This window comes from Etheostoma spectabile, unplaced genomic scaffold, assembly GCF_008692095.1.
Source record: "Etheostoma spectabile isolate EspeVRDwgs_2016 unplaced genomic scaffold, UIUC_Espe_1.0 scaffold458, whole genome shotgun sequence".
Classification (NCBI taxonomy): domain Eukaryota; kingdom Metazoa; phylum Chordata; class Actinopteri; order Perciformes; family Percidae; genus Etheostoma; species Etheostoma spectabile.
This window is the reverse complement of record NW_022605613.1, coordinates 198,129-219,128: the sequence shown is the minus strand read 5'-3', so window position 1 is coordinate 219,128 and position 21,000 is coordinate 198,129. Positions and strand designations below refer to the sequence as shown.

Below are 21,000 nucleotides of genomic sequence, written 5' to 3'. Positions count from 1 at the left end.
TGATGAGCGTGGACACAGGAAAGGGTGAGAGTAAGCTACATTGTATGATGTCATTGTCCAGTGGGGAGGAGAGGGGCAGATGTGAGTCATAACATGGGCCAATAACTTTAAAACAGTAGCCTCCGAGATGCTACCGAGGGGCTTACGATGAGGACTTCTGTAACCGTCCTGAGGTGGACGTTCCAGAGTTTTCTTTTACCGAGTGACAGCGTATGGACAGGTTAAGCCAGATGTAGTCTGCCAAACCTGCGGTGCCAGGGTAGCTTTTGGGAGGGAGCAGGATATGCATGAAGTGGGGGGGGACTTGTCAGATAGGGAAGGAGCAGCGGGGAGAGGCAAGTGGGACCCGACATGACGCCCATGGCAACGATTCAAGCAGCCAATGAAGACTGAGTAAAGACGCCCAAACGTGGACCTGCCTCGATCCATGATAGAACTAAACATGAGAGAACAAGGTTAAGGACTATGACCCCCGAATCCTCCTGGCGTCTCGTATTAGCGTTCACACTGTACGTTCTGTAGAACGTGCTGAGGGATTATGGCGTACGCAGATGGGTGACTCTGGGGGTTAGAGAAGGTCTCTGGTGTTTGTTGTGTTCTGCCTGATTTGGGGTCAGATTCATTTGTGTCGGACGTGAACTGGACTCTGTGAGCTCGGTGAGGTCACTGTTAGACCCCAGAGTCAATTAGCTGTTCACACCGCCAAAAGACCAACAGACCACAGACCGAACATCTAGCACCATCAGAATCCAGAACCACACCAGGACCGGTCGAGACAAGACAGACCTGAGACAGATCAGACGGCCCATGAGACCCGAAAAAATACGAGACCCTAAGATCCAGACAGCCAGGCACAGACACTCTAGAACATCAGACCATACAGACCATGAGATCATGAGACCAGACCAGAAAAAAAAAAACCCCCCCCCCCCACAGACCATGAGCTCAGACACTCTAGGACCATCCGAACCAGACGCTCCAGACACACAGACCAGACGCCTTCACGAGATCAGACTCGACTCTCTAGCCACAGAGTCCAGTATCTCCAGCTGTGTGACTGTGTTGCTGCAGGTCAGCCGTCTGGAGAGAGAGGAAGAGGTAGGAGGTAAGGCGGAGGCCGCCCTTTTTATCGTCCGAGCAACAGTCGCTCGTCGCGGTAGATGAGAACAAAACTGCAGGAGGAGAAGGCAAAAGGAGCTGGATCGTAACCAGGGAGCGTTAGACCGGCAAAACGAGATGGAGTCCTGATGAGAGGTCATAAAGATCAAGATGGAGAGATTCAGAGTTCTGAGAAGGACTGGTGCAACGATGACGGGACGGATTCACAGACAAGGTACTGTCTGTCTATTTATCTGGCTATCGTCTGTCTGTGTAGCGTCTTCCGGCTCGTTGGTATATACTGTCTTAATGCTGTCTACCTGTCTGTTGGGTTATGTGTCTACTGTCTGTCTGTAGTTTATCTGTCTACTGTCTTTCTGGTGTAGTACCTACTGTCTACCTATCTGTTGTCTTCTGAAGTTATTACCACACCATGTCCAGGGTTAATACCTGACCATGTACGGGTAGTACCTAACCATGTCAGGTGTGAGTAACTACCAGGTCAAGGTGTTAATACCGGACCATTGTAAAGGATGTTAGTACATAACCATGTCCAGGTGTGAGTACCTAAACATGTCAGGTCGCCCGGTTAATACCTGGGACTCATGTCGCAAGGTGTTAATACCTGACCAGTGGGTAAAGGTGTTAAGAACTAATCCATGTCAGTAGTTAACTACCTAACTGGCCAGGTGTAACCTGACAATGTACAGGTGTTAACATACCTGACCATGTCAGGTGTTAAGACCTCACCATGCCAGCGTGTATACATGACAATGTCAGGGGTGTTAAACCTGATCCCTGTACAGGTGTTAAGAACCTAACCATGTCCAGGCGTTAATTACATGACTATGTCCAGGTTTAATACCTAAGCCAGTCCATTGGTGGGAATACCGGACTAGTCCAAGTGTTAATACCGACTATGTCCAGGTGGTAATACCTAAACCATGTCCATTGTTAATACCTGACCATGTACAGGTGTTCGTATCCTGACCATGTCCAGGTGTGAGTACCTGTCACCATTGTCAGGTGTTAGTACTGACCATGTCCAGGTGTTATATACTCGACCATTTCAAGGTGTTCATACATAACCATGTCAAGGTGTTAATACCGCTTGTCCAGGTGTTAATAACTAACCTGTACACGCGTGTGGTTTTAATACCGGACAAGGCAAGTGGTAATACCTAAACACTGTCCAGGTGTTAGTAACGGACCATATCCCAGTGTTAATACCCTAACCATGTCCAGGTGTAATACCTAACATGTCCAGGTGTTACTACCTAACCATGTCCAGGTGTTAGTAACGGGAAAAAAAAAAAAACCCATATCCAGGTGTTAATTACCTCACCATGTCCAGGTGTGAATACCTAACACATGTTCAGGTTTAATACCTGCCTATGCCAGGGTAATGACCGGACCAGTGCCCTTAGGTGCCGCAGCGCCCTTTTTTTTTTTTTTGCGTTTTTTGGCGGGAGGCGAAGCCCGACACCCGGCGAGGAGGATGCTGGACAGGAGAGTTGCCGCCTGGCAGGAGTCAAATGACCTGCGCAGGGCGAGGGAGATCAGCTGAGGGAGGCTTGGCCTCGGCTCAGCAGGCCTGCCCGAGGAACGAGCAGCCGAGCTAAGATGGCTCAATCACCAGCACCAGGAGGGCTGACCCGCACCCAGAGGGACTGGGAGAGGGAGATCCGCCGTCTGGTATGACCAGGATACACAGAATTCACTCATTTCACTCAACAAGCACACACAGGACACACACACCACCAATCACAACACCACCAGCACACACACAGCACACAACACACACACGACACCACACAGGCACAGAGCACACTTCCAGCAGACAACACCCACACACACACGGTCACAACACACTCACACACACACACACACACAGACACACAAACACACACACACTCACATACACTCACACCACTCACTACAGGGCACATCCGCACACTCACGACACAACCCAAACACGTTCACACACACACCGCCCCCTTACCCCTTCACATCCATCACATAACCTGTCACATCACACACTCCACACACACACCCACAGACCAACACACACCACCCACTCCACACACACACACACCACACACCACTACAGCGTAACACAAGCACACTCATCGACACACACACACACACTCACACACACTCACACACTCCCCCCACCACTACAGCGCACACACCACACACACACACCCGGCCACACACACACAACACATCCAGAAACACAGCACTCACACCACACACCAAACACACACACTCACACACACACACACCACCAGGGCACAAGCACACTCACGACACACTGACCACACACACTCGACAACTAACACACGACAATCACCACAAACACCACACACACAGGCACACGCACATGCACAGACACACCCACACACTCACACACACACACACACACACACAACACCCCCACAACACAACACTCACAGGACCACACACACACACGCCACACACTACAAACACACACACACACACAAACACGCACACTCATAAGCACAAAGCCACACATGCACACAAAACTCAACACACACACAAGCACACACAACACACACACACAGCCCAGCACCCACTCACAGCACACGAACACACGAACACACCAACACACACACATCCACAACACTCACACACCCACCACCCACTCACCACACATCACACACACACAAACGCCACCACACAAAACACACCACAACACCCACACAAACCCGCACATCATGCACAAAGACACCACATGCCAACACACTCACATAACACACACTCACCCACACACCTCCCCCACCCACACGGCACACACAACCACTCACACACCACACACAGACAAACAGACCACACAATCAGACACACCCACCCCTTCTGATCTCTTTTCACACACCCCCCACACACGTAAACAAACACACCCACACACCACGCCCACTCATACACGCAGCCCATAGACACACCTGCCAGGTACACATCTCAACTACACACACTCACACACACTCACACAATCATCACACACATACATAACCAGGTACACCGCACACCAACAACGTGCCAGACACACACACTACACACACACACACCCACAGACACACAGACACACCAACTCTCTCCACACACACACACACACACACACTCAAACAACCACCCACCCCACCACAATTACACACATACAGGACACACACACTTTTGACTTCAAGTTTTGTTCTATTGCTCATCTTGTGGTCGAACACGGCTTAAAAGCCACGATCTCCACAGAGTAATATGGTGTTGGGTGTTAGAGAACAGGGCCTCGTTGCACAAACAGTAGACATAAAGATACTATCCCGGATTAAATGAAACAACGCAAGCGCACTAGTGTGAATGCTTATCAGCGGCTAATCGGTTGCAGTTTGCCGAGCAGGATGAAACAGGTGGAGCTTGTCCAGCCTAGGTGGAGATAACCAGGAATGAAACAGGTGGTAGCCATGTCCAGCCATGGTGGACGATAACAAGGAAACGGTGGAGTATTATGTCCAGCCCAGGGGAGATAAGCTGCATGGTTTCTAGGAACAGTGGAGTATGTCCGGTCTCAGGGGGGAGATAACCAGGTATGAATAGTGGAGCTATGACAGCCAGGTGTAGATAACCAGGAAGCGATGAACAGGTGTGAGCTATGTCCAGCCAGGTGGTAGATAGCCAGGATGAACGGTGGAGATAACGGCTGACAGGTGGCACGCTCTGTCCAGCCAGGTGGAGATAACCCAGGTAGAAAGGTGGATGATTCTGTACAGCAGGTGGAGAAAACCAAGATGAACAGGTGGAGCTAGTCCAGACAGTGGAAGATAGCGCAGAGGCATGAATCACAGGTGGGCTTGTCCATGCGAGGTGGAGATCCCAGGATGAAACAGGTGGAGCTGTCCAGCCAGGTGGAGAGAACCAAGATGACAGGTGGAGCTAGGTCCAGCCAGGTGGAGATAACAGGCATGAACAAGGTGGAGCTATGTCCAGCCAGGTGGAGATAACCAGGATGAAACAGGGGGCAGCTATGTCCAGCCGGTGTAGATGCCAGGATGAACAGGTGGAGGATATACCAGGAGGAACAGGGGGAGCTCTGTCCAGCCAGGTGGAGATAACCAGGATGAACAGTGGTAGCTGTCTGTCCAGCCAGGTGGAGATAAAACCAAAGAGAACAGGTGGCGCTATGTCAGCCAGGTGGAGATAGCCACGGAGAACAGGTGGAGTAGGTCCAGCCAGGTGGAGATAACCCGGATGAACTAGGTGGAGCTATGTCAGCCAGGTTGGGAGATAACCTTAGGATGAACAGGTGGAGCTAGTCCAGCCAGGTGGAGATAGCCAGGAAAGGCACGTTCTCGGCTGTCTGGATAGACCACGGTGACGATCCCAGATTTCCTGATGCAGAGATGTGAGAAGACGCCTGACGCCAGAGTTTCACCCAAATGAGCAGCCTCTTCTACTGGACAGTAACGGAGGAGGACGAAGAAATAATATGGAAAGTAACGAGGAGGGGAAGACTAATGCAAAAAGGGAAACATGCTCAACGGAGGAGAAAAAGATCGCCCGACATAGCCGGACCCGATTGAATGGTATGGATTAAAAATACGTGTCATCTTAGCCTCTAGTCAGTCCACTTGTTTAGCAAGTTTTATGTACTGACTGATGACGTTTTAATTGCTTTAAATAGTGCTTAGTTTCATGTTTCAGTTTTATGTGATAAATGTGTGGTGTTACTGGTAAAGTGTATTGACCGCGACACTACCAACAAAGCACTCTATAAATAAAATGTTGATATTTTAGCTTTGCCTTAAAAAGAGCAAGGGAACTTACCTGTTCCTCGGAAAATGGACGCCTACGGACTCTAGGCTTAACTGCAACCCTTATTCACAACTGTGAGAAGACATGTTTTACATCCATAGCACACATCTCTATAAGCTATTCTACAATTCTGTTGTACAATATGTTCCTACAGAACAATCAGAAAGGGACAACAACTAGATAAAGAACGTGATTCAATAGCACCGTGTGAGCACGATATGTAAAACCATATTCATGATTTTATTATTCTTGCACAAGTGACCGCACACCAAAAAATAAGAAGGAAGAAGGCCTTGTGGTGTTCCAGTGAGATTATGCTACTCCACTACATACGTGCTTGTTGGTATATGTAAAGTTATTGTCGCAGTTGGAGATCTAATGAGAAGGTTATGAAAGCTGTGCTATAAGTAAATACACCATTAGCGCTACTTATTAAGGAGTAAGGCACAACTACGCTCGTTAGTTAGAGAAGGACAAGCAACAAGTAACATAAATCATGAATGTCTTGGTCTGCTGTAGGCGTACAGTACAGGTAATTCATCGGGGAATATAACTACATTAATATCATGCTGAATATCTCTAGCATGTGATATGCGTCACACTTAATCTACCGGAGTCGTCAGAACACCGTGAAGCTGAGGACCGCAGAGCTGCAGGACGCTCTTACTGCTGCTTGAAAACGTCCAAGAGAGCATGTGACACTGACGGGAACGCAATAGGGTCTGCTGGCTGATGGCGCAGCAGCCACGCGAGCAGCGGGCCACCGGCGCACGGTTTTGGCACCGGTCCCCGGCTCACATGGCCACGAGGGCCGAGGGCAGCTGCCATACCTGGACAGTCGTGGGCCAACCGGCCACGGGCAGCAGGCCACCCCGGCAGCAGCCCGATGGGCCAGCACAAAGCCTACCGGGCGCGGACCATCAGCTGACTAAGCGAGGGGCTAGGGCGGCCACAGGACTTTCACACCACGGGTCAGAACACCAATCGTGCCACCGCAGTCGTGCAAATACTTGTCTAAGCCATCCGCACGGCCACCCCACGGCTCACGCAGCCGCACACATTTAAGGCATCATCGGCCACCGTTGCCTTACCGGCCTCCACCGGTTCCACCGGAGCGCACGGGGCAGGCTCCGGGCCTCCGGCACCTCGGCACACACCACACGTCTGTCAGCCCAGCCTACGCCGGGCGGGCGGCCCTCGCGCGCCCCCCACACAGGCCACTGCCATACATTCGAGATCCGTCTCACCGACCCACCTGCGGGAAAAGTCCACCGGCTGTCCGCATCACCAGGCACAGAGTACCGGCTGCCACCGGAAAAGCCACTCCCTCAGGTCCCCAGGTCATCCACCATCCGAACTATAAAAGCAGATGTAGTAGGGTTTAAATCAAACCTACGACAATCAATAGAGATCAGGAGGATGTATGTTAATAAAAATAAAGGCTGAACACATGAACGACACACGCAATAAGGTAAACACGGTTTATTTTAGGAATCAGACGGCAGCTGATTGAAAAAGAGACTCCAGGATTAATCTTAGCACGGAGGTTGCCCGGCCTGTTGGCCGGCTGTTTGCCCGGCTGTTGGGCCGGCTGCTGGTCGCCTCTTTGGCTGGCTGTGGGCCCGGCTGTTGGCCTGCTCTGGACAAGAGCTTTGACGCGCAAGAATAAATCTCCATGTGTTACTTGGCTGGGCTTAAGTCAATCTGGTTTGTGCAACAGACGCGAAGCCATAGTTCATCAGGATAAACTGAATATCCGGTTAATCCCTTATCCTAGTTTACAGTGAACGGACCCGATTACAATAGATCGGTACGTGAGGTCCTGTATTTTTTTCCACTTTCAGTTCCCTTGTCTGGTCTTTATTGCTGTAAGCGTCCTTGGTGTAGAAAGGCTCGTGAAACTTAAATGTGTATTATATGATTAGTATTATTATATTATTATCATGGATTGGTGTAGGAGACAGATCTTCAATAGAGTAAAGTTGGTTCCCTTGGGTGTTTAGAGACCACTATCTTGGATAGGTAATTTTGGTCTGTCAGAGACCAGGTTCTTAATTAGAGTCTGTTGGTTTTTGGGTGTTACGAGACCCAAAGATCTTATATATCTCTGCGCTGTTGATCTGATAGAGCCTGTAGAGTCTGATCAGCCCGTAGGCGGTTGATTTGTTACGACTGTCTGTTGAGGCCTAGTCGAGGAGTTAGATGATCGCCATGCTCGGTTTAGAGGGCATTTGAGTCTGTAGAGCCTTTGAGCGATGCCTGATTAGAGCTGATAGAGTGTCTTCAAAGAGGGCTTTTTGAATAGTCTGTTAGCAGCCTGTGCTGTATAGAGCTAAGCTGTTAGAGCATGCTTATCGTCTGTTAGAGCCTTTTGGCGTTGCTGAGTTATGTTAGCTTATGATAGAGTCTGCCTAGAGTCTATGAGCATCTAAGCAGCTCCGTAGCCTGTTAGTACGCTGTTGGATAGGCGGCATGTAATAGTCTGTTAGGCCTTTTGGAGTCGATAGTCTGTTAGAGTCCTCCGATAGAGTCTAGACAAGAGCATTTTAAGTATGTTGATGAGCTGTTATAAAGCCAAAAGAAGAGTCTTTGTATGAGTCTAAAGGCTATTAGTTCTGATGAGCCTTGTTGAGTTGATAGAGTCTGTTCAGAGTTTGATCGTAGCCTGTTAGAGTCCTGATAGGACCACGTTAGAGTCCATGTAGAGCCTGGGTCTTAGCCTGAGCATTATATAGTCTGTTTTGTCGCCCTGGGGCCTCGATAGAGCGGCTGTAAGTTAGAGTCATGTACTTCTGGGTACTAAGTCGTATGTATGGCTGGCCAACCAGACATACACGCGATATAACGTCTCACAATACACATATCAGATAAGTATATATTATCGTTTTTATTACTATAGACTATATATATATCAGATCTATATATCCACCGCTGGTTGAACCAATGAAAGGAGTCTGTTAAGTCTCTGTTAGAGTCAGAGCACAGGACTGGTACACACCACTCAGACCTAAAAGAACCCCACTCTGTTTCGCTTTCTTCGTGGAGGCACGGGTAGCTTAGACATCATACATTAGTACTTCTCCCCCCGAGACTACTACAGACACATACATAAGACATACAGGTTACATCAGATACATATACATACATCAGATGCATAGCCATATACATAGCTATTACTATCAATCATAGTACATACAAAGCATAGGTACATATCACTACATAGTTGCATATAAATACGCATAGTTACAGTATAACATACATAGTTACATATCAATACATAGTTACATAGTCCACATGTACATACCAGATAGTGATTAACATTTACTACAGTAATCTGAGTTGCAATCGATCAGTACATGGCACATACATTTAAAAACATTCACGTACTAGTCACATATATCACAATAATAGTTACACTATCACATACATAGTTACATATCACATACATAGTATACACGATCAAGTTAGCAACTCATACATAGTTCTATCACATACAGTTATGTTACTAAATAATACTAGTTACATATAGCATACATAGTTACATATCAGATACATAGCTTCAATACATACAGATACGACTAGTATACATATCCAGATACATAGTTACGCCTTCAAACAGGACTACCACCATAACTATCAATACATAGAATACACACAATTACATTATCGCTCAGATTACTTAAATATTATACAGTACATCGTTAATAGCCCCCCCCCCCCCCCCCCATAATAGTACATAGAATACAATAAATACATCAGTATAGAAACACACACATATATGTACATACTATATAGTATGGATGGACATTTGGAGATCAAAACCCAAATCAATTCCCACCACGCAGATACTGCAGTGAGTTCTGCCATCAACATCCATTATGCTCCTTTCGCCTGGAGTCTGTAACGGTCTAACCTGTCTGTGTCTAACCTGTCTGTCTCTAACCTGTCTGTCTCTAACCTGTCGGTCTCTAACCTGTCTGTCTCTACCCGTCTGTCTCTAACTGTCTGTCTCTAACCTGTCTGTCTCTAACTGTCTGTCTCTAAACCTGTCTGTCTCTAACTGCTGTCTCTAAGTCTGCTCTCTGACCCCGTCTGTCTTAACCTGGTCTGTCTCTACCCGTGGTCTAACCCGTTTGTTCTGCCGTGTGTGGTAGAGATGAGATATAAGCTGAAGGACTCGAGCGGTCAGTGTGTTGGACAAGGCCCTGGGGCTGTCTCTAACCTGTCTGTCTCAACCCGTCTGTCTCTAACCTGTCTGTCTCTAACCGTCTGTCTGCCTGTGTGTGTGGAGATGGATGAGATAAGCTGAAGGACGAGCGGATCAGTGTGTTGGACAAGGCCCTGGGGCGTCTCTAACCTGTCTGTCTCTAACCGTCTGTCTCTACCTGTCTGCTCTAACCCGTCTGTCTGCCTGTGTGTGTAGAGGATTAGATAAAGCTGAAGGACCGAGCGGTCAGTGTGTTGGACAAGCCCTGGGGCTGTTCTTAACCTTCTGTCTCTAACCTGTCTGTCTCTAACCATCGTTCAACCGTCTTCTATCTAACTGTCTGTCTAACCCGTCTGTCTCTAACCGTTGTCTGCTGTGTGGTGTAGATGGATGAGATAAAGCTGAAGGACCGAGCGGTCAGTGTGTTGGACAAGGCCCTGGGGCTGTCTCTAACCGGTCTTCTTACTCACGGTCTGTCTCTCTAACCTGTCTGTCTCTAACCCTGCTGTCTGCCTGTGTGTGAGGATGAGATAAAAGCTGAAGGACCGAGCGGTCAGTGTGTGGGACAAGGCCCTGGGGCTGCTCTACCTGTCTGTCTCTAACCTGTCTGTCCTAACCCGTCTGTCCTAACGTCTGTCTCTCAACTTGTCTGTCTCAACACCGTCTGTCTCTAACCGTTTGTCGTGCTGCTGTGTGGTAGATGAAGTAAGCTGAAGGACCGAGCGGTCAGTGTGTTGGACAAGGCCCTGGGGCAGGCGGGAACGCACACGTCTCCAGCTGACAGACATCAGGTGTGAGCGCAAATCGCAGCCCTGAAGACCACAGAGGGCGACTAAGCCTAACTGGCCATCCCCTAACTCCGCCTCTAATATCGCTCTCACACTGTAAGCCCCGCCTCTTCCTGCTCGAACTGCATGGGATGAACCAAATGCCCATAACACATATCAACCATACAACCATAACAAACACCCATAACAATAACACCCATAACAATAACAACATTCAATATGCCAAAAAGTCAGTTAATGCCACTCAGGGTTACCATAGTAACATTTTGCAGTGAATAGGAGATGAACTGCGCCTCGCCTGTAAAGTGGACGAGAGCAGGCGGCAGCAGCGGGGGGGGGGGGGGGGGGGGGGGACAAAAAGCTGCGGTCAACCTCTGAGCCCACGAGTTTAAAAGTACCTCTGATTCATAGTTTAATAACTTTTGAACCGTGCAAGCGATTTACTCACTTTTGGTTTCGTTTGAATCCTGACGTTATCGGCTTTACGGCGGTCTTTTCCGGGTCTTTCTAGCCTCTACAGGGGGTTTTCTATCCAGCCTGGAACTTCAGCCTCTTTGGGCTTTAAATCCATACTGTTATATCCAAGATTGATCCACTTTATGTCCATAATTCATCGCGTTTTGGCTCATTTCTGCCGCTGGCTCGTTCCTCCATCTCTGCCCTGTCTGTCCCGTCTATTGTTTCAGGAAGTACATGCCCATATATGGGAGATAAAGGCACCCCTCTTGTATGGAAGGCCAGAGGGGACAAAATGCCTATAGACTCTATGGAAGGCCAAATAATGCAATATTTAGACACATATTTGCTTGTATAACATTGCTGTGGGTGTAATATCAATAAATATGACATTATTATGTTATTATTGGCATAAGTAAATGTCATGAGAGCAAAACGTCTTGACTTTTTTGGAAATAATGCATGTATTTTGTCAACTGTATAAGTTATAGTGATTATTTCTTCACAGTGTGACTCCCAAGACATATGAGAAGTGTTTTAGAGGTTTTACTTATTTGTCTGTGATATCAATACATATCTGGAAGATTTATGTATTTATTTATTTATCTTTAAGGCCCTACAACCATTTTTAACATGCAAGTGACCTCACTGCAACCCAAATATTCTAATAACCCAGTTTGTCCTGAAAACAATGATGTTCATATCTTGACTGTAGACAACAGGGTTGATGTTTTACAAGTTATTATAAAAGAAATCAGACGGAAAATAAACTGTAAAAATGGCCTCAGGGCCCAGAGCGTTAAGGGGGACAGTTTCCAGCCAAGTCCAGCTCCTTCAGACTGGACAGGAAGTGATAAAACACTGTGGTGCGATTCCGATTTAATAAACTATAACCAGACCCCAGATCAGCTGGTCCCCAGTCTCCAGCTGTTTAACGATGACAGAGTAGATCTCAGAATGTTCTCCTTGTTTAATTAACACCAGACTGGAGAAGATCTGGGATCAGGTCTAGTCTCTGACTCTAAACGTCTCTATCAGCCTCAACATGAGTTCTGGACACAATAAGTCTTTAAATCAGACAAAAAGAGTTAAAATCCCTCAGAAACAATAAAAAGTTTATATAAAACGTCATCATGTTGTAAACCAATCAGGTGTTAAATCAGCTGAGAAGCCGGCGTTTCCCAGCATGCTCTGGGTCGACTGGGTCCGCCTGGGTCTGCCTGGGTCTGCCTGGGTCCGCCTGGGTCTGCTGGGTCGCTGGTCGCTGGGTCCGCCTGGGTCCGCCTGGGTCTATGCCTGGGTCCGCCTGGTCCGCCTGGGCTGCCTGGCGTCGCCTGGGTCCGCCTGGCTCTTGCAGTTGGTGAAAAGCAACTGCCGCCCATGGTCTCAGAACCTGCGGCCCCCCTGGTACAAGACCTGCGCCCCCTGGTCTCAGACCTGCAGCCCTGGTTCAGCCCGCCCCTGTGTCTCAGACCTGCGCCCCTGGTCTCACACCGCGTCCCTGGTATCAGACCGGCCCCTCGGTCTCAGACCTGGCCCCTGGTCTCAGACGCGGCCCGTCTGACTGTGCTGGTCCAGACCTGCCGCCCTGGTCCGACTGCGCCCCCCTGCTCGTGAGATTTCCGTTGCGTGTGCATGACGTCAGAGCAAGTCGGGATCAAGTCGGACACAAATCTACCACGCATGCAACGGGGGCCGAGGCCGGTGATCGATTCTGTTCAGACCTGGTTCATCTCCAACGAGCCTGTTATCTTTATAGATCATAACATGTCATATCACACACGATTACCAATGCTTGCAGGTTTTTTTTTGTTTTTGTTTTTTTTTTGAACATGTGAAGCTCTGTGATTGGATGTTGTTAGGAGATGCATCTTGGGAGTCGTAGTTGAGTTGGGTCTTGTAACTTGAACCGGTTAAATTAGAAATCAGTTGTTCTTTATCTGTGTGTGTGTGGTTGTGGCTGTGTTTGTGTGTGTGGTTGTGTGTGTGGTGTGTGACTGTGTGTGTGTGTGTGTGTGTGTGTGTGTGACTGTGTGTGTGTGTGGTGTTGTGTGGGTGACTGTGTGTGTGTGTGTGGTGTGTTGTGTGTGTGTGTGTGTGTGGTGTGTGTGTGTGTGTGTGTGTGTGTGTGTGTGTGTGTGTGTGTGACTGTGTGTGTGTGTGGATGTGTGTGTAGTGTGTGGTGGTGTGTGTGTGACTGGGTGTATTGTGGTGTGTGTGTGTGTGTGTGTGTGTTGTGTGTGTGTGTGTGTGTGTGTGTGATGGTGTGTGTGTGTGTGTGTGGTGTGTGTGTGTGTGGTGTGTGTGTGTGTTGTGTGGGCTGTGTGGGTGTGGTGTGTGTGTGTGTGGTGTGTATGTGGTCTGTTGTTGTGTGTGTGTGGGTGTGGTGTGTGGGTGTGTGTGTGTGTGTGTGTGTGGTTGTGTGTGTGTGTGTGTGTGTGTGTGTGTGTGTGTGTGTGTGTGTGTGTGTGTGTGTGTGTGTGTGTGTGATGTGTGTATGTGTGTGTGGTGTGTGTGTGTGTGTGTGTTGTGTGTGTGTGTGTGTGTGTGTGGGTGTGTGTGTTGTGTGTGTAGTCTCAGGTAGAGCGGGACCCCGAGGTTCCAGTTGAAGATCTCTGAGCTGAGCTCCGTGGTCAGGAATGGAGGACCGCAACGCCCTGCTGGAGGAACGAACGAGAGGGACGCCGCTTCTCTTTTCTTCTTCTTCTTTTCGCACGCTGTTCGCAATCGCTCTTACTTCTAGCGAGTCTGTCATGTGATACTGGTTAGTTCTCGTCAAATGCCCTAGCTGTGATGTTTGTAGGCTCCTCCCAATACCGAAGTATGTCCGCTTTACGACTTTTTCTGCGTGTGATATTCTTCTTATTCTTCTCTTCTAGCGCTGGATGTCGTTTCTTTCTGCATTGCTTGCTGCTTCTCTTTGCTGCTTCTCTTGTTTCGTTTTCTGATCTTTTGCTGTTCTTCTTTCTTCTTCTGAGGCGTCTGCTGTATTCTTCTTCTTATTCTTCTTCTTATTTCTTGATTGCTGTTATCTGCTGCTGTGATTCTTCTATACTCTTCTATATTTGTTATATTTTCATTAGCAATTTTACAATTTTCCTCTCCTAGTTCTCTAATTTTACTATATTGTCTATATTTTATGTATTTCTATATATTTCTATATTTTCTATAATTTCTTATATTTCTTATATCTCTATATCTCTTTTTATATATTATACATATATTATGCTATTTATATATTTTATATACAGTGTGTGAAAAGTGTTTGCCCCTTCCTCATTTCCTGTTCCTTGCATGTTTGTCACACTTAGTGTTTCGGAACATCAAACCAATTTAAAACCATAGTCAGGACAACACAAGTAAACACAAAATGCAATTTGTAAATGAAGGTGTTTATTATTAAAGGTGAAAAAAAATCCCAACCATCATGGCCTGTGTGGAAAAAGTGATTGCCCCCTTGTTTAAAAATACTATAACTGTGGTTGTCCACACTGAGTTCAATGCTCTAGCCCCCCCCAGCTGATTATTGAACCCCTGTTCACAATCAAGGCATCAGTTAAATAGGAGCTGCTTGACACAGTAAGGTCCACCAGAAGATCCTTCAAAGCTACACATCATGCCGAGACCAAAGAAATTCAGGACAAATTGAGAAAGAAAGTAATTGAGTATCTATCAGTCTGGAAAGGGTTATTAAAGACATTTCCAAAGCTTTGGGAATCCAAGCCAACCACAGTGAGAGCCATTATCCACAAATGGAGAAAGAATGGAACAGTGGTGAACCTTCCAGGAGTGGGCCGGCCCGCCCAAATACCCAACGAGCGCAGCGCGACGACTCATCCAAGAGGTCACAAAAGACCCAACAACAACGTCAAAAGAACTGCAGCCTCACTTGACCTCAGTTAAGGTCAGCGTTCATGCCTCCACCATCAGGAAAGGACTGGGCAAAAAGGGCCTGCATGGACAGAGTTCCAAGGGAGAAAACCTCGAGAGCGAGCAAAAAGAACATCAAAGTCGTCTCAATTTCTCAAAAAACATCTTGAGATCCCCAAGACTTTTGGGAAAACATTCTGTGGAACGATTGAGAAAAGTGGAACTCTTTGGAAGGTGTGTGTCCAAGTATATTGGGTTAGAAGGAACACTGCATTTCATAAAGAGACATTATACCAACAGTAAATTATGGTGGTGGTAGTGTGATGGGTCTGGGGCTGTTTTGCTGCTTCAGGATCGGGAAGACTTGCCGTGATAAAAGGAACTTGAATTCTGCTGTTACCAGAGATCCTGAAGGAGAATGTCCGACCCTCGTTCGTGTACTCAAGCGATGAACAAAAGAACTTGGGTTCTGCAGAGGACATGATCCAACACCCCAGCAAGTCCACACCGAATGGCTGAAGAAAAACAAAATGAAGACTTTGGAGGGCCTAGCACAAGTCCTGACTGAATCCTTGAGATGTTGTGGTTATGACCTTAAAAAGGCGTTCATGCTCCAAAACCCTCTACATGGAAACTGATTAGGACAATTCTGCAAAGATGAGTGGGCCAAAATTCCTCCAGGACGTTGTGAAAGCCTCATTGACGTTATCAAACGCTTGGTTGCAGTTGTTGCTGCTAAGGGGGCCCAAACGTTATTAGGTTTAGGGGGCAATCATCTTTTCACAAGGGCCAGTGGTATGGATTTTTTTTCACCTTTAACAATAAACACTTCATTTACAAATTGCATTTTGTGGTACTTGTGTTGTCTTGGATATTGTTTAAATAGGTTTGATGTTCCGAAACACTTAAGTGTGACAAAACATGCAAAGGAACAGGAAATGAGGAACGGGGGCAACACTTTCCACACACTATATATCATTTCTGTATTTTGTATATTTTGTATATTTCTGTATTGTTGTATATTATGTATTTTGTATTTGATATTTTCTTTTTGGATGTTATTTTGTATTTTGTATTGGTATATTTTGTGTATTTTGTGTATTTGTTATTTTGGATATTTTGTATTGTGTATATTTTGTATATTTTTCGGTATTTTCTGTATTTTGTATATTTTGAATCTTTCTTGTTATTTTGTATATTTTGTGTATTTTGGGATTTTGTATATTTTATATTTTGGTCTTTGTATTTTTGTATTTTGTGTATTTTTGTGTATATTTTCTGTATTTTGTATTTTTATGTTTGTATATTTCTGTAGTTGTATTTTGTATATTTTTGTATTTGTATTGTTTGTATTTTGTATAATTTGCTATTTTGTATATTTTTATGTATTTTTGGTATTTTTATTTCTATATTGTGTATTTTTGGTATTGGTATATTTTGTGTATTTCGTGTAATTTTCTATGATTTTGTATATTTCGTGTTTAGTATATGCTATTATGTGTGTTGTATTTGTAATTTCTGTATTTTGTATATTTTGTATATTTTCTGTATTTTGTATATTTTGTATATTTTCTGTATTTTGTATATTTTGTATATGTTGTATATTTTGTATATTTTCTGTATTTTGTATATTTTCTGTATTTTCTGTATTTTGTATATGTTGTATATTTTCTGTATTTTGTATATTTTCTGTATTTTCTGTATTTTGTATATTTTGTATATTTTGTGTATTTTGTATATTTGGTGTCCCCTGTGCAGCTGAAGCGTCTCCGAGAGACGGAGAGTCAGTTTCTTCCTCTTCTGGACAAAAACAAACGTCTGAGCAGGAAGAACGAGGAGATGGCCCTCACGCTGCGTCGCCTTGACAACAAGCTCCGCTTCGTCACCCAGGAGAACATGGAGATGGTAACTATGGGTAAACCGACCCCACACTCTCTCCTGGTTGTAGGAAACCCTACCTCCAGACTCATCCACACCATCCCGCCATCCCTCCAATCAGCCAGACAACCATGACGACCACCTGCAAGACACAAGCCTCGCATCAGCTGACCCGCAGCCAGCCGCCCTCATCACGCCCGCCCGCAAGCCCTACCTCAAGCCATCACAGCCCGCCATCCAACCAGCCAGCCGCCCCCGAAAGACACGCAGTCCCTAACTCAAATCCCGCCCAGTGCCATAAATACCAGACCTACAATCAGCCAACAATCCAGGAAACTCCCTCCCTCAAAAGCCCTCCCATCCCTCATCCAATCCATCCATCCCTCCAGCCATCCATCGACACCACCAATACCGTCCTAGGCACCGCATCGAAGATCCAACCATCACTCATAAATCACTCCATTCATAGATCCATACGATCCCTCACTCCATCCCTACAGCATAAATCCAACAGTAACATACATCCGCTCCATCAAGTCCCAAGCCTCCCTCATGCCAAGACGATCCATCACTCCATCCTCCATCCCGGCCCTCCATCCCCCTCAATACTCCAATCTCGAGTATGTCAGCATCCATCCCTGCATCCTAATACCTCTCCCTCAAGCCCTCCTCCATCATCCATATTCCCTCCAGTCGAACCATTCCATCCAGCAAGGCAAGAAACGCCAGAGAAATAATCAAGCAATCCCGCATCCTACACAATCAAACACCATAAGACAACACCTCAATACAATTAGCGACAAGCAAGGAACAGAACTCAATCAATCCAGCCCCATTCCGCCGCCATCACTCAGTATCATCCATCAATCCCCCATCCCTCCATCCCTAATCACCCATACGCAATCCCTCCATCACTCCATCCAGCCCTACATCCATCCCTCAATCCTCCATCAATCCCTATCCATCACTCCATTCCCTCAGTCCATCCATCCACAATGCCTATCCCTCCATCCCTCCCTCAATCTCCATCCAGGCCACTCCAATACGTAGTCCCAGCGTCTCAAGATGTGTAGCGCCCAGACCAGCCCCTTCAATCCCTCACTCCAATACCTCATCACTCCTCCATCCCTCATCCTCCGCAATCCCTACATCCCATTAATCCATCCTCAATCCATACGGGATCCCTCCATCACATCACTCCGGCCATCCATCCATACATCCAGACCACCATCCTCAGCCATCAGTCCCTCCCATCACTCCATACAATAAAGCAATGCATCCCTCAAAAACACACACACACACACACACACACACAAACACAGACACACAACCACACACACACAGATAAAGAACAACTGAGTTCTAATTTAACCGGGTCAAAGTTACAAGACCCAGACTCAACTACGACTCCCAAGATGCATCTCCTAACAAACATCCAATCACAGAGCTTCACATGTTCAAAAAAAAACAAAAAACAAAAAAAAACCTGCAAGCATTGGTAATCGTGGTGATATGACATGTTATGATCTATAAAGATAACAGGCTCGTTGGAGATGAACCAGGTCTGAACAGAATCGATCACCGGCCATCGGCCCCCGTTGCATGCTGGGTAGATTTGTGTCCGACTTGATCCCGACTTGCTCTGACGTCATGCACACGGGCAACGGAAATCTCACGAGAGCAGGGGGGCGCAGGTCTGAGACCAGGGGGCGCAGGTCTGAGACCAGGGGGCGCAGGTCTGAGACCAGGGGGCCGCAGGTCTGAGACCAGGGGGCGCAGGTCTGAGACCAGGGGGCGCAGGTCTGATACCAGGGAGCGCAGGTGTGAGACCAGGGGGCGCAGGTCTGAGACCAGGGGGCGCAGGTCTGAGACCAGGGGCTGCAGGTCTGAGACCAGGGGGCGCAGGTCTGTGACCAGGGGGGCCGCAGGTCTGAGACCAGGGGGCGCAGTTGCTTTTCACCAACTGCAAGAGCCAGGCGGACCCAGGCGGACCCAGGCAGACCCAGGCGGACCCAGGCGGACCCAGGCAGACAGGCGGACCAGGCGGACCCAGGCGGACCCAGGCGGACCCAGGCAGACCCAGGCGGACCCAGGCAGACCCAGGCAGACCCAGGCGGACCCAGGCGGACCCAGTCGACCCAGAGCATGCTGGGAAACGCCGGCTTCTCAGCTGATTTAACACCTGATTGGTTTACAACATGATGACGTTTTATATAAACTTTTTATTGTTTCTGAGGGATTTTAACTCTTTTTGTCTGATTTAAAGACTTATTGTGTCCAGAACTCATGTTGAGGCTGATAGAGACGTTTAGAGTCCAGGGACTAGACCTGATCCCAGATCTTCTCCAGTCTGGTGTTAATTAAACAAGGAGAACATTCTGAGATCTACTCTGTATCGTTAAACAGCTGGAGACTGGGACCAGTGATCTGGGGTCGGTTATAGTTTATTAAATCGGAATCGCACCACAGGGTTTTATCACTTCCTGGCAGTCTGAAGGAGCTGGGACTTGGCTGGAAACTGCCCCCTTAACGCTCTGGGCCCTGAGGCCATTTTTACAGGTATTTTTTCCGTGTTGATCTTTTATAATAACTTGTTAAAACATCAACCTGTGTCTACGTCAAGATATGAACATCATTGTTTTCAGGACCAACTGGGTTATTAGAATATTTGGGTTGCAGTGAGGTCACTGCATGTTAAAAAATGGTTGTAGGGCCTTAAAGATAAAATAAATAAATACATAAATCTTCCAGATATGTATTGATATCACAGACAATAAGTAAAACCTCTAAAACACTTCTCATATGTCTTGGGGAGTCACTGTGAGAAATAATCACTATAACTTATACAGTTGACAAAATACATGCATTATTCCAAAAAAGTCAAGACGTTTTGCTCTCATGACATTCTATATGCCAATAATAACATAATAATGTCATATTATTGATATTACACCCACAGCAATGTTATACAAGCAAATAGTGTCTAAATATTGCATTATTTGGCCTTCCATAGAGTCTATAGGCATTCTTGTCCCCTTGGCCTTCCATACAAGAGGGGTGCCTTTATCTCCATATATGGGCAGTACTTCCTGAAACAATAGACGGGACAGACAGGGCAGAGATGGAGGAACGAGCAGCGGCAGAAATGAGCAAAAGCGATGAATTATGGACATAAAGTGGATCAATCTTGGATATAACAGTATGGATTTAAAGCCCAAGAGGCTGAAGTTCCAGGCTGGATAGAAAACCCCCTGTAGAGGCTAGAAAGACCCGGAAAAGACCGCCGTTTAAAAGCCGATAACGTCAGGATTCAAACGAAACCAAAAGTGAGTAAATCGCTTGCACGGTTCAAAGTTATAACTATGAATCAGAGGTACTTTAAACTCGTGGGCTCAGAGGGTTTGACCGCAGCTTTTGTCCCACCCCCCCCCCCCACCCGTCCCCCCCCGCTGCTGCCGCCTGCTCTCGTCCACTTTACAGGCGAGGCGCAGTTCATCTCCTATTCACTGCAAAATGTTACTATGGTAACCCTGAGTGGCATTAACTGACTTTTTGGCATATTGAATGTTGTTATTGTTATGGGTGTTATTGTTATGGGTGTTATTGTTATGGGTGTTATGGTTGATATGGTGTTATGGGCATTTGGTTCATCCCATGCAGTTCGAGCAGGAAGAGGCGGGGCTTACAGTGTGAGGAGCGATATTAGAGGCGGAGTTAGGGGATTGGCCAGTTAGGCTTAGTCCCGCCCTCTGTGCGTCTCTCAGGGCTGCGATTTGCTGCTCAGCAGCCTGAGTCTGCAGCTGGAGACGGTGGGCGTGTCCCGCCTGCAGCCCCAGGGCCTTGTCCAACACACTGACCGCTCGGTCCTTCAGCTTTATCTCATCC

General features: G+C 47.0%; 1 protein-coding gene across 1 annotated transcript in view; it reads right to left on the bottom strand.

Annotated features, from left to right (window-relative positions):
• The window catches only part of jakmip3 (Janus kinase and microtubule interacting protein 3), a gene marked incomplete in the record, with an annotated part of 60,184 nt that overhangs the window by 17,461 nt on the left and 21,723 nt on the right, over nucleotides 1–21,000 (bottom strand). Inside the window, 1 exon segment of the mRNA XM_032511754.1 lies at nucleotides 20,802–21,000. Coding sequence (XP_032367645.1) covers nucleotides 20,802–21,000 — 199 coding nt within the window.